This window comes from Battus philenor, unplaced genomic scaffold (genome assembly GCF_028537555.1).
Source record: "Battus philenor isolate CCGP_79_NKW_IND1 unplaced genomic scaffold, ilBatPhil1.0.hap1 SCAF_5, whole genome shotgun sequence".
In the NCBI taxonomy this organism is placed as follows: Eukaryota; Metazoa; Arthropoda; class Insecta; order Lepidoptera; family Papilionidae; genus Battus; species Battus philenor.
Genome location: NW_027181715.1, coordinates 10,456,600 through 10,471,064, shown reverse-complemented (window position 1 = coordinate 10,471,064; position 14,465 = coordinate 10,456,600). Strand labels below are relative to the sequence as shown.

At 35.3% G+C, this 14,465-nt stretch overlaps 1 protein-coding gene across 3 annotated transcripts in view; it reads left to right on the top strand.

Moving 5' to 3' along the window:
• The window catches only part of LOC137929968 (mediator of RNA polymerase II transcription subunit 12-like), a 36,584-nt gene that overhangs the window by 13,296 nt on the left and 8,823 nt on the right, over positions 1-14,465 (top strand). For 2 of the 3 annotated variants that reach the window (XM_068773130.1, XM_068773129.1), the window contains exons 22-37: positions 610-754; positions 1,132-1,321; positions 2,644-2,735; positions 2,818-2,926; positions 4,140-4,360; positions 5,182-5,364; positions 6,101-6,241; positions 6,621-6,741; positions 6,991-7,032; positions 7,741-7,926; positions 8,754-8,841; positions 9,094-9,257; positions 9,975-10,098; positions 11,127-11,239; positions 11,699-11,840; positions 13,830-14,074. In XM_068773130.1, coding sequence (XP_068629231.1) covers positions 610-754; positions 1,132-1,321; positions 2,644-2,735; positions 2,818-2,926; positions 4,140-4,360; positions 5,182-5,364; positions 6,101-6,241; positions 6,621-6,741; positions 6,991-7,032; positions 7,741-7,926; positions 8,754-8,841; positions 9,094-9,257; positions 9,975-10,098; positions 11,127-11,239; positions 11,699-11,840; positions 13,830-14,074 — 2,306 coding nt within the window. The remainder of the gene's footprint in view (positions 1-609; positions 755-1,131; positions 1,322-2,643; positions 2,736-2,817; positions 2,927-4,139; positions 4,361-5,181; positions 5,365-6,100; positions 6,242-6,620; positions 6,742-6,990; positions 7,033-7,740; positions 7,927-8,753; positions 8,842-9,093; positions 9,258-9,974; positions 10,099-11,126; positions 11,240-11,698; positions 11,841-13,829; positions 14,075-14,465) is intronic. The other variant, XM_068773131.1, reaches the window with a different exon arrangement.

The window sequence follows — 14,465 nt, the reverse complement described above, 5'->3', positions numbered from 1 at the left end:
TCGCAAATTGTACATAGTGTTGGTTATAGTCCATTCAACCTAATTCCTAGAAATTCCTCTAGACCAGTGTTTCCCAATCTTTTTTGTGCCATGCCCCACCTAAGCCTTTCTAAAATTCTTACACCCCCCTATAGATCATTTCAATATTGAAGCGATAGGGTTAAACTAATATCGAGTCCATTTTCGAATTGCCCCCCGTTAACAATCAAATTGCCTGTTTGTGAGGCATGGGTCTCACGTTGGGAAACATTGCTATAGACCTTTCATATCGCCGGCGATTTCGGGAAGGCGCCCCCGTGAATTGTGGTGGCCCAGCAGGATGCCCCCCATACACTGAAGCCCTCTGTACTTCCAGGCGTGCTCAGTACAGAAAACACTTATAGTAAACAGATGTTTGTTAAGAAGACCATCGACTAGGCAATACCTCTATCATCAGACGTAGTTGGGGTTTCGAGTCAGTTTTTCTACTATTATCTCATTAAAGCAGTCTCCTTATTATCTTACAGAAATATTTTAAGCAGATACGTATTCTATTACCGAAGTTTTGTTTTATATTACATATTGATATTTTATTTATATTTCGGACTTAGATTTAAGTTATATTTGTAGATACTCAAAGAACTATCTGAAGTTGAGGGCGCACTTATAACGAGAGGTGCTCCAAGCAGTGGTTTAGCAGCGCCCAGGGCGTACACATCTGCGTTGGCTTTGTGCACCGTAGGAGCGCTTAGGCGTTACCATTCCTGCTTATTATGTAAGTAATATTAATGTTATCAATAGTTGTAAATCTTTATTTAACATATTATACTACTAAGAAAAAATATATCTTAATATAACTTTTGCATGTTTGATCGTCTATCACTTGACGCTGGTTGCTTTCAAGTGGATTATGGACTTATTTGAATAAAATGTACTCCCAATTAATATAATATACTCCTCCTAAAATAAGATGGGGAATGGGAGGCCCTTAATAAGGGGAGCTATAAAAATATAATATACTCATAATATTTACTCTTGCGGGACAAGTCTGATTAATTAAGTTTCTAGATTAAGTTTAATTAATAATAATTGATAACTAAGTAGAGAAAGCTGAGAAACGAGAAGGTAGCGAGTTATTTCTGTAATGAGCAGTATGCGTGGAGCAAACGTCAGCGGTGTTCGAGCAGCTGTGTCGGTTGGTGAAGTGCGTGGTGAACCCGGGCGACTGCGGCTCGGCGGAGCGCTGCGTGCTGGCCCAGTTGCACGACTTGTACAAGGCGGCGGCTCACCTCTGTCACGCACCGCACGCGGACACTTTCGCTAACGCCTATCCAAAGATTAAGTACGTTAATTTTTGTCCAGTTTAATTACTTCTTACATTAACGCTAATATTACTTAAAATAACGGGCCGAAAGAGGCAGGTTGGGTAAGATACTAGATAGACTAAAGACTTATCGGCGGCGGGAAATCGCTGGATACGGATTTTAGGGAAAGGCCTATGCCTTGCAGTGCTTGTCTGTCAGCTGATACCGTCGCCCCCAATAAATAAACCTGCTATCGCAAAAATTAAATTTTACTCAAGAAACAAAAAAAGAATTTCTTTAGTAACTGTCATTATATTCAACTTACAAGGGTAGTTTATATACCAAATCAAACCTATTTTTTCTAATTTATGTTTATATATTATATGAAGTATCTGAGTTATTACGGAAAATTGATTTTACAGGTATTTAATTTAAATGTTTTTGGGAGTAATATTCTTTACGATGTTTTTCGAGCGAAGTTTGTTATTGACCATCATCAGTAAGGTAGGTGTACATTTCTGCCAACTCGTTAACCGCCACAGGTTTTTACAATTTTTTTCGAGTTACATTACCTTAGTTTATGGACGATTCTTTAAAATAGATTATGGCAATAAGACGTTACAGTACCCATTATTGAAAACTTATCGAACATTCTCTCCGCGAACATTATCTTAATCTTTCTTACGAGAATTTCGTCTCCTTCGTTTTACATTAAAAAAATCCACAAAAAATCACACGGTATAGTATACCATCTGTAGATGCCGGATTTAATAGAAACGGAATAAACCGGCAATAGCACAATACGGGTTTATTCAGTTGGAGCGACGATATCATAATGATTACTCGTGAAATAAAACTAAATTGGAACGGATTATGTCACAGTATGTTCTCATAGACAGAAATATTCATATGCGTAACGAACAAAAAGACGGGTAAAGACTACTTTTAATGAACGTAATACAGTCTTAAAAATAACTTTGGAGTCTGTGAACATAAGTTAGACTGCACCCGGTATTATATTCATCACCATCTCGGCTGTAGGATGTCCACTACTGGGCATGGACTTGTCTTATGTCAGATAGTGGCTCTATTGGCTCTTCAAATTCCAGAAGATGGCTGGGCATTTCCAACGACTTCGGTATCTATAATAATCCCAATTAAATTTAAAACAAAAAATAATATCAAAATGTTGAGTACATAAAAATAAATTCATAATAAAAGTATTGTTTTGTGTTTAAGTGATAGTTTTTTTAAACTTTAATATGATATTCTAAGACATTCAAATATAGCTATATATAATACATAAATTGTAAGTCTAAAAACATTTTTGCATCTAATAACATTTATATTATGGTTTCAGGCAAGCGCTATATTCACAGCTACAACCAACGCCTTCCAATTATGTATACAATCCGCACTTTTTAAGCGAATTTTTCACAAATCCACGCAAAGGTAATTCTCTTGTATTTAATTGTTTTTTGTTTTATTTTGAATAAAGTATACAGTTTTTATATACCATTTTATTTTATTAAAGGAAAAATTGAGATAGCATGGGCTCGCCAAGTCGCCGAATCCCCGGCTAACAGATATAGCTTCGTATGTTCGGCGATGTTAGCAGTCTGTCGCGAAGTCGACAATGATCGGTAAGTCAAGTAATAATGTGTAATTGAACATTTAATTTGGCAATACGAATACAATACGTATTTCTATTTAGTTAACTCTACATTTAAAAAGTTTATAGACACATGCAAAATAGAATTATTAAAGAAACTAGTGTACACGCATTTCCTCTTAAATCATACCGTGACGAGGCACCGCTTTTTTCACCTCACGGAGGCCTCCTAACTAGATGGAATATGTAATCAACGTAAGCGCACTACAAGATGACCGTCCACCCATGAGGTGACAGACGACTTTGTTAAAGTCGCCTCAAAACACAACATGTAGGTCTACGTATAGCAGTGGACGTCTTGCGACTGAAATTATATAACTTAAACTTACTTAAGGTTTTTTTATTAATTTATTTCAATTTAAAAAAATATATTATAAATATAGCAGATGTCATAAGTAATTTTCAATTTATTGCAATGTACTTGACGTGATTATGACTTGCGTATTATTTTACATTACGAAAACAAAATTATTTAAGTTTAAAATAGAATAAGATTCTTCACTTCTATTTTACCATTTTTTTTTCATTGAGAGATGTATCAAGCTTGTATTCTATATACATGCGATTTTTCATTTTGCGTTTACTTATTTTAACCAATTAGTACTTAATGTATTGAAGACACCACAGGTTGGTGTGACAAAAAAATAAAGCGGGGGTCCCCTAAAATGTATCTGCTTGCGATAGATATAATAGTAAAGAACTAAAACATTGGCATGGCATAGCAATTTGGACAGATAATATTTTAAATAGTTACTCGTGAAAACTTTCAGGTTTCATATGGAGTACGTTTTGAGACTTGCAAAGCGCTGCTGTCGTCCCTAATGCTTTTTTAACTTACGAATCAATTCTCGCTCTTTTTTTTTTAAAAAAACTATTAATTCGTGTTTGGAACTCTGCGGTCAACGCAAATTTTTGTTATCATCATGTCAGCCGATAGACGCCCACTGCTATGCATAAGACACCTTCAGAGATCGCAACAATGTCCGGTCTTGCGCTGCTGGCATCCAGCTACTTCTTGCGACCTTGACTGTGTCGTCGGTCCATCTCGTGGCAGGCGTACCAACGCCGCGTACTAATATTTCTACACTTATCCTGACTTTTTATCGAAATTGTTAGTAATGTAGCTAGAGAGAATCTACCGGCGTTAACTCGTCGAAAAATAAATGTTAATGGTTATATTACAGAGTGAATGAGCTAGGTGTGTTGTGTGCGGAGATGACGGCGTGGTGTAGCGGGCTGGCAGCGGAGTGGCTGGGCGCCCTGGTTGCGCTGTGCGGGGCGCAGCACTATCCGGCCGCTCCACACGCTGCCCCGCCGCCCCTCTACCCCGACCTGCTGCACCACCGCGACCTGCACGACGCCGCCGCACACGACGCACTGGCAGTCTTCACCTGCATACTCGTCGGTACGTACGGACTACGAAATATATACGATATTGATAGACCAATCAGTGGGCGTCTATCTACTTAGTAAAATTCAAGCCTTTTTTCAGACTTTTTTATAAATATAATATATTTTTTAAAAGCATTTCAAATATGTCTAATAGTCAGATAATTAAGGCGAATTATTATCTATGGCTTTTCTGAAATATGTATAACCAATACATAACTTTTGTCTCTAAAATGCATTAATATATTCAGTAACTTCTATGCGTCTTACCGTATATACTTTATTTGTATATATAGATCTTACAGGGCAGATTAAAATTTGTGAAATTTATAATCATTACCGCTTACATGAATCATCAAGTCGCGTCAATGTATAGAGATACAACGTATAAAAATACGCGATAGATATTAGGATAATAATTTAACATATAAGCTGTTCGAAAGTTAATCAATGATTTTTTTGTTTTATAAGTTTAACATTGGAAGACGCTGGATGCAGGCCTGTTACTGTAGGTCCTATTGGAAATCCACTGGCCTATGTCCAACAGTGAAAGTCGCATGGCTAAAATGATGATGACTTATTAAATTTTACATATAAAACCAAGACGACAAAGTGGATAAAGGTATATAATGAGATAAGATTTTACAAATAACACAAGCTATACTATGATGTGGCCGTTAAAATAAAGACTAGCAATTGAGTGTAGTCAGGTACGTGGCTGTCTTTATAAACGCCCCTAGCGACATGGTAATCTCTTTCTTAAAAAATAACCACATAATAACATTGGTTAGATAAAAAAACACAAGATTTTTGTTTTAAAAATAATTCTTCATGTAGCTCGCCACTGCTTCTCGCTGGAGGACTTCGTGCGTCACGCAGCGCTGCCGTCGTTGGTGAAGGCGAGTGGCGGCGGTGGTGTGTCCAACAACCCCGCCAACGCGCCCTCACCGGACACGGGCGCGAGGCTCACGTGTCACCTGCTTCTGAGACTATTCAAAACCGTCGACACACCGCAACCTGGTAATTTATTAAAGATAAAATTATTCTTCTTGCACTTATTCAACTTGTAACAGGACTTATTGATCGTATTTTTATATATTTTTTTATTCTACTCTGCTTCTCATGGTGCTATAGCCGTGGAGAAGAAACAGAAAGAACAAGAAATCTATTAAAAAGCCTATTTATGCGCAAACACTTTCTGTCAGATATGAATGTATGAATATATGAATTAATTAATCCTGTATTGTATATCAGAAAATTTTTTTCGCAAGATTTATTGTGTCGTACAGTATATATGTCCAATTTTCTAAAGCTTTCTATAATAATTATAAAGCTTTATTTCATTCCATACATATAAGTTACATAACATGCAGTAAAGTACAAAGAAAAAAAGAAAAAAGATTTGGTATTATAGTATAACGTATAAAGTATTATTTCTATACCAAGATAAAAAAATTAATAGGTAAATATATGTTTTAATAATTTTCCTCTTTGTTCCGCTATTGCAGTTTTATTAAGTCTGGTATTCTCTCTCTATTACTCTAGTTCTCGATGATGATAAAATAAATTAAATCTGGACACTTGCTTAATCTAATGCTTGTTTCTCTTGAGTATCTATTTGTGAGTGCCAATTTAAATTTAATTTTTGTCGGACTTAATTCTCAAAATACCGTATTCGTGGCCACTGTTACAATATTAATTTTAATGCAAATATTTAAGTGTACTGAAACAAAATATTATTTTCATGTCTATGCAGGATTATACAGCGTGTCAACTTCGCCGGGGCCAGGCGGAGGAGCTGCGGGCGTGAGGCTTTCATGTGACCGCCATTTGCTGGCCGCCGCCCACAAGAACATTGGCATCGGACCAGTGCTTGCCACACTTAAGGCTATACTAAGTTCGTAATATTCATATATATTTTTTAAAATTCTCCTTCTTATAAAGCTCGCAACTAAAAATTGCATCAGATACGTCAAGCATCCAACTGATGACCAACGTGCGTAGTTAAGTTATATCAGTTGTGGCTTGCCACACTTTGCCACATTGTATTCCCAAACCGGAAATTTTATAGAGAGTTTGTACTGGAAAGGTCATTTATATTATTCAAGTATTATATTACTCGTATAGTACTACCGAAATCGCACTTTAGAAAAACGTATCGAAGTAACTGACTGAACGGAGTGCTCGATACTCCCCCCATCTCACCGCGCACTTACCTATGGCGCGGTACAGCGGATTCGGTAACATCAAAGTATAGAATGAAAATACTGTTACAGTGGTCGGCGATTCCACGGCTCGAGACGGCGGGAAGCCAAGTGGAAAGAAATCCAGTGAATTGTCACATATCTTGGGCACCAGTGACGCAGTGCCTACTGACGCGCAGTTGGACCTTATGTCGTAAGTACATCCATTTAAAGATTTCCTTTATGTTTAGATATAATATTTTTTGTCAAGGTTGAGATATCTAATTATATTGGGTATTTTTAAATAATAATAATGTTGGCTCTATTTAATTCAATTTTTAACTTAAAATCATAAATCAATATTTTGGTGGCATATTTTATTTTGATATTATATATAGGCTAGAACTAAATAGTAATAATTATTAATGATTATTATTGATAAGAGACAATTTTTTATTCATAGGATTGTAGATTCAGAGATGAGTGGGGGCCATAGAACTCCTAGGTTTGTTTTTATTTTAATATTGAGTTGTAATGTCGCACATCCCAGTCCCCGCATACATACCGTCACTCACAAATACAAATAAAAACTGTGCGAACCAAGTCGTGTTACCACAACGCTCACCCGCTTCGCTTCTATCCGTGTCTGATCACTGTTTCCATTCCATCTCCAATCTTTAGACGTTTTGAGGATGGGACTTGTCTATGTGTAGATGCTTTCCTTTCACCTTCGTTGGTTCACATGATACTTTGAACGTAACTTTTAATAATTAATCTTCACAGGGTGTTCATTCACAAAATGGTTGGAAAATCCATCACCATAACCTGTGGAACCTCTCATTAACAAACAAAACTAAGAAATTTTTTAGATTGTATATATAACAAAAATTTACGTTCACTCGGTGTCAGTCTGTGATGTCTTGTATTGTCTACTCTCTTTTGTATATTTGATGATTTTTACGATGGAAATATTATTTCCCCTAAGTATTAATAAACTATGTTCTTAAAAATAACATTATTATACCAAACTATTTTTAAAAAATATGTTGTGATAAGATATACTAAATATTTATTTACATTTGTAAATATCGTATTCAAAAATGAAATTAAAAAATTATTTGTTATTAATAATTATAAATTCGAATTAAAAAATGATGTAGGAAATAAATTGTTATGTATTTTTACAGTTTTTATCATAAAATTATAATCACAGGGGCAGTGGCGGAGTCGGCTCTACTTTACTAGATTCATCGCAGTCGCTTTCTTCATTGGCGAGGAGAGTGTTGGCAGAAATCTGCTCCGAAGAATGGGTGCTGCAGAAGTGTTTACAGAATCCTGATGAGCTATATCAACCAGATATGCTACTTGATTCTATGCTCACTCCGCGGCAATCCCAGAGGTATATAAAAAAAATTTAAAATTAATATCTAAAAACTATTTTATTGGACACTTATATCTGGATGCAATATTCATTACACCCAATTAATTTTTACGCAGTACGTAAGTTTTTTAGAAAAGCTTTCAAAAGATTATGTAAAAGAAAATACTTTTAATGGAGGGTAAGTTTGGAAATATGTTCCACAACTTTAAAAAATATACTTAAATAATACCCAAAAATTACTATACAGTCAAAATTCATTTTAAACCCAACTATCTAACTTGAAATACTTCATATTCCTCTAATTATGTTTTATTGCTATAGCAATATGTTTTTATAAGCGTTGTCAAAACTATAATTAAAAAGAAATTGTAGGGTTAAACGTAGTTTAAATTAAAATTTGTTAAAACAAAAAATCCTCTAAAGAACCGTATTTATTTTTATAGGTGGACCGCGTTATTTCAAAACCGTGTAAATGAAGACTGTAAAAAAGAGTTGTGTGTATTTACGTTTATTTCAAAACTGAAGTAAATAAATAACATTACCATAATCCTATAATCATAAATATTGTTTGGACCATTTTTTAGGTTTTCCTTGTATGATAACGAACATAGGAATTTTATTTAAATTTAATCATATCAAATTATTAAAAACTTTCTAAGTTTTGTAAAAGAGATTTATTGAAGTGTGCAGAGTTTTATAACACTTTTGAAACCATGTAACCCATACTTCCTCTTTATGAATAACCAATGAGATTATTTGTTCAACAAATGTAGTATAATTCTTTTTCAGTATTATACATATATATATATATATATATATATTTATTACTTAAACTCTTGTTTCAGACTTCTACATATGATTTGTTATCCAGATTCAGCGAGCCACACTCATCCCGATCTTGATCAGAAAACTATGATCACGAGGTTGTTGGAGGTAAGATTAAATTTTCCTTTTTGAAATTAGTTTTTCATTAATTACATATAATTACCACCTCGAGTACTTTGGCTCCATTATACGACGGAGGTCAGAAAATTTAGAAGCTTATAGTTATTGCCAGCTCTTCTTAGCAGATCGATATTCCGAGCCAGCGGTAGTATACTACTTATAATGTTAAAATAATCGACGATTCAATATTGCGCATAAATTCTTACTTAAATAAAGATATTTTGAATTTGAATAATTCAGAACTTGGAGCAATGGTCGCTACGGATGTCTTGGCTGGATCTGCAGCTGATGTTCAAACAGTTCCCGAGCGGCTCCTCGGAGCTAAGCGCGTGGCTGGACACAGTGGCTCGCGCCGTTATCAACGTCTTCCAACAACCGGCACCGCCACCACCAGACAAGGATAGGTATATACATATATATTGTTTGTACAAGAGATCCCTTGATTATATTCATTACAAAAAGTTTTTTTTTATTTTCTTTTTAAAAAAAGAGAGGGTCTTTCTATTTCCACAATTATTTATTTATCCACAATTATTTAGCAGTGATATTACCAATTACCAAAAGAAAATAATAGGACCATAAAGCGCTCTTTGATCTAAAAACCTTTTTCGTTTTTGACTAAAATCAAATATGTTATTCTCAGTCTCTTCTATTAAAAAAATTATTAGTTTTTATTATTTTATGATATATCTATGTATAGATATCTTTAGAGGACTATGCCTTCCAGTGGGCATTCACAGGCTGAAATGACCAAAAATATTCTTTTATTGTTTTTAAAAAAGAGTAATAAAAATCTGAGTATATTTTATTCAACTTTTACCACATCTCTTTTTTCAAAAACAGTCATTGTTGATAACACTTTATCTGTTAAAATGGTCCAAATACCTAAAAATTCTACTTAAAACTGCCTTTTTAAACTTTTTTATAAAATATTCTCAGCGTCTAATTTAGTACGTTTGTTTTGTCAGAAGTAGTATTGTATTATTTTCTGAAACCATTGATTTTTGGAAAGGATGTACTATATGTTAATTGATAGCAAATACAGCTATACTTTCACCTCTTTAAAATTTTTACACCTATAATCAACAACCTGTATAATAAATTGGCTGTACCTTGCACAGAACTGGTACGGACCGAGGCGTTGTCAGCACAAGCAAGTGGTCAGAGTCTGTATGGTTAGTGGCGCCACTGGTTGCTAAGCTTCCCGCCGCAGTACAAGGACGAGTGCTTAAACAAGCTGGACAGGTGACTATTAAAAAATTTAATTACTCACGAATAGGAAATACCTTAAACACTCCGGCACGGCTTCGAGTGCCGGTCTGGCGTTGAAATCAGGGAGAAGACAATACCCTCCCTGATAGGTGGAAAAGAAACCATGAAAGAATTCCTCAGTTATTGCAAAAGAATTATACAATATGCAATAGAAAAAAATAAAAGTTAGGCATCAACAAACAAAAACAAAAACAAAAAAGATATGTAAAAATAATTAATATTAAACTGTGATAAAGATAAAGATAAAAATGTGATACAACAAAACTAGAAATTAAGAAAATGTAAAATGAAAAGAGGATGAAAGAATGGTAAAACAGAGCAAAAGGGAAAGAAAGCAGAATTGTGGTATAAAAGAACAGAATGAAAGATTATGTGAAGAATGAAAGAGAAGAGAATGAAAATAAAATAATTAAGTGAATAAATTAAATGCTAATAAAGTCTAGCCTATCCCACCATAAATAGGGGTACGAGAGGCCCCCAATAGCGGGGTCATACAATAAAAAAAATATCTTAAACATCCCCGAAGATAAAAATTTGTCTTAACGCTTAACAAACAGGCAGATTTTTTATTAGGAACTTTATTTACATGGAATACCTAACAAACCATTTTATTTACCTGTAACTTGTTTATAATCTGTATAATGTCAAATGATAGAGCAGAAGTTCTACCCGTAAGTACCAAGCCGATATCTGCTCTCGAGGGTCCTTACGCTTCGATACGTTAGCAGCCTACCGGCTTTTCAATCCAGTAAAATAGTGTATGTAACGACCCGAGTCGGAATTTCTAACGTAGCCGTCAACATTACTGTAAAAAGGTATATCCTATACTGTTACAAACGACATTTCACTATGACTAAATATTATATTTGTGACTTGATAACAAAAGATTTTTCATACTTTGTGTTAAGCAACAGATTATTGAATGTTATAAGTAAAGAATCTTATGCGGAAATGAAAATGAACGAATAGAGACGTTAAGATAATAATATAAATGTAAATAGATTTTAGAAAGCGGTTGGGGTGCGGGCTGCAGCGGAAATTGTTCAAGCGGCGGCGGCGGTGGTGGAGGCTCACATCGAGACTGCAAAAGTCATCAAAGTCCCAGCTATAAAGGGTAACGATAATTTTATAATCCGATATATATCATAAACAATATATAAAATGTAGTTGAATAAAATAATAATTTATGTAATGTAATTGTTTATTTCCATGATGTTTTTTTACGAAGAAGCAACCAAAATAATATATAATGTAATGTAATTGTTAAAACAATGTTTAATGTCTTTGAATACAAGCCTTTGCTTACAAAATGGTTGGTTATAAAATTCATTGTTTTTTTTTCCTTTTATGTTTTCGTTCTCTTTGTTATTTGTTCCAAATTATGGTGGTCATTTGTCACCATTGGTTTCAAATTTAATTGAGAAATATGTATATACACATATAAATTGACTGCGTTTTTTATAAGCAAAATTTCATTTTTATAAACTGACGCATTATAAGTTCTTGTTTTATTTTTTATATATATCTATAAATAGTATATCTATCTGTTTACTTTAAAATGAATGTGTTTTAGGTCGGCTGGTGGAGGGGGCGGGGGTAAGCGGGGTGTCAGCAGCGGTGCGTGCGCATGCGGTGGCGCCACCAGCGTGCGGCTCGCTAACGAACCGCTGCTCTCACTCGTGCTCACCTGCCTACGACATCAGGACGATCAAAAGGTGACCGGAAGTTTTACTAATACTTAGTCTGGCCATAAATACTGTTACTATTCAAAAAAAGAAAATATTACGTTTGAATTTAGAATCTGTCATTTTTATATGATTGCTTGATGTGTTTTCTTATTTTCGCGCCATTATATTGTTAAATATTTTGTTATATTAAAATGGAGTGGGGTGATAAAGAGAACCGAATCGCTGTGATTGCCTTACATAAAGTAGGTATGGAGAAAAGTGCAATTTTTAAAACCCTCCACCCGCTTGGTATTAGTCAAATGTTTGTTTACCGGGCTATTGATAGGTACAATGATACCTCCTCTGTTTGTGACAGAAAAAGATCTGGCCGTCCACGTACCGTTCGTGTGAAAAAGGTGATTAAAGCAGTTAGGGAAAGAATTCGAAGAAATCCTGTCCGTAAGCAAAAGATTTTATCTCGGGAGATGAAGATAGCTCCTAGAACCATGTCGCGTATATTAAAAGATGACTTAGGACTTGCAGCCTATAAGAGACGTACTGGTCACTTCTTAACTGATAATTTAAAGAAGAATAGGGTGGTAAAATCCAAACAACTACTTAAGCGGTACGCAAAGGGAGGTCACAAAAAAATTTTGTTTACGGATGAGAAAATTTTTACAATTGAGCAGTATTTTAATAAACAAAATGACCGTATTTATGCTGGAAGCTCTAAAGAAGCTTCGCAATTAGTAAACAGAGTACAACGTGGGCATTATCCCACTTCAGTGATGGTTTGGTGGGGTGTTAGCTATGAAGGGGTGACTGAGCCATATTTTTGTGAAAAAGGTATTAAAACGTCGGCACAAGTTTATCAAAATACCATTCTTGAGACGGTAGTTAAGCCTTTAACTAACACCATGTTCAATAACAAAGAATGGTGCTTTCAACAAGACTCGGCACCGGGTCATAGAGCTCGATCCACCCAATCTTGGTTGAAAACTAACGTTCCGGACTTTATCAGCACTGAAAACTGGCCGTCGTCAAGTCCTGACCTAAATCCATTGGATTATGATTTATGGTCAGTTTTAGAGAGTAAGGCTTGCTCTAAACGCCATGATAATTTGGAGTCCCCAAAACGATCCATTCGGTTGGCAGTGAAGAATTTTCCTCTAGAAAGAGTTCGTGCTGCTATTGATAACTGGCCTCAACGTTTAAAAGACTGTATTGCAGCCAATGGAGACCACTTCGAATAAACATTGTATATTTTTAATAGTTATATATTGATGTATTAAACTAACTCACTATGAAAGGAATAAATGTTACGTATAAAAAAAAAATCGTGCTTTTCTTTATAACAATATTTATGGCAAGACTAAGTATAAAAATTACAATATTGGGTAAACTAATCCATCTATGCGCCGACTTAACACGATGTCTCTAGAAAAATTTGAATTAGAAACTGGAGATACAGTAGAAATATTCTTTACATCAAGTATTAAGAACGGATTGATTAACAATTAAGAACATATGTTGCAAAATTCCAAATAGGCACACATAATCTAAACTTTAATAACTCAATATATTAGAAAAAAATATTAAACGGATTGTATTATAATAAAACAAGACACGGACAATCAATTGTACTTCAATTAATAATAGCCAAGAGAAGAATTATTTAAATTATTGAGTTGAAAATTTACTAAGAAACTAATGGAGAGGGCTATGTTCGAAACTTCGATCCGAGATAGGATCAGATATAAAGAGATCCGCAAAGGAAGCAAATTCACCTACGTAGCTTTAAGAATTGGTCGTATTAAGTAGGCGGGGCTTATCGCTCGTGCAAACGACGACTGTTGGAGCCGAACGGTTCTATGACAACGATGAGCCCGTAGACGCAGCGTAGGTAGGCTTCCCACTAGTTCGACCGACGAAATTGTTAAAGTCGCGGCATTCTAATAGATAAAGCTGTGCCTTAAATTAGGCGTCTATCTGCTGATGTCATTATGATTTAAGATCCTTGTGATTTGCTTGTAACAGGAGAGTTTGCTAGGATCGATCCACGCTCAGCTACAGCACTACCTGAGTCACGCGCGGGACCACGAGCGCGCCGCGTGCAGCGACACGTGGCAGGACGAAGTGCCCCCGGAGGCGCTGCAACTGCGCTTCTCCCTCGCCGGCGGCATGTTCGACGCCATACGCCGCTCCTACCAGCTCACCTCCGACTGGGCTGTGTTGCTCACCCAGCTCGTCGCGCACCAAGTCATCGATGCATACAACAATAGGTAAACGAAGGCGGTGTTCACCTTGGGATCACTAACATTGTGTGGACACGACTTTGCACGGTTTTTACGTGTTAAGTAGACGACTTTTTCAGAAAAAAATTGTAAAAATGGTGTCTAAAGAGTCATTATCGAGTTTTTTGCCAGGTTCAATAAATTTAACATTCCAATTCAAGCACTAGTCAATTAATAAATACATATTGAAATGATTATTTATTCAAGTCCTGACTTTTTAAAGTGCTTAGCAAAGTTTATTTGAAAGATTAGTTATTGTTTCATTGACCATTTTATTTTTGACAAAAAAAGACGCAAAGGAGCGGGGGTCTAAGAAAATAAAATGATAGGTATCAATCCTGAACACGGAAAAAAGCATCCTTACTGAAGATCATCTTGG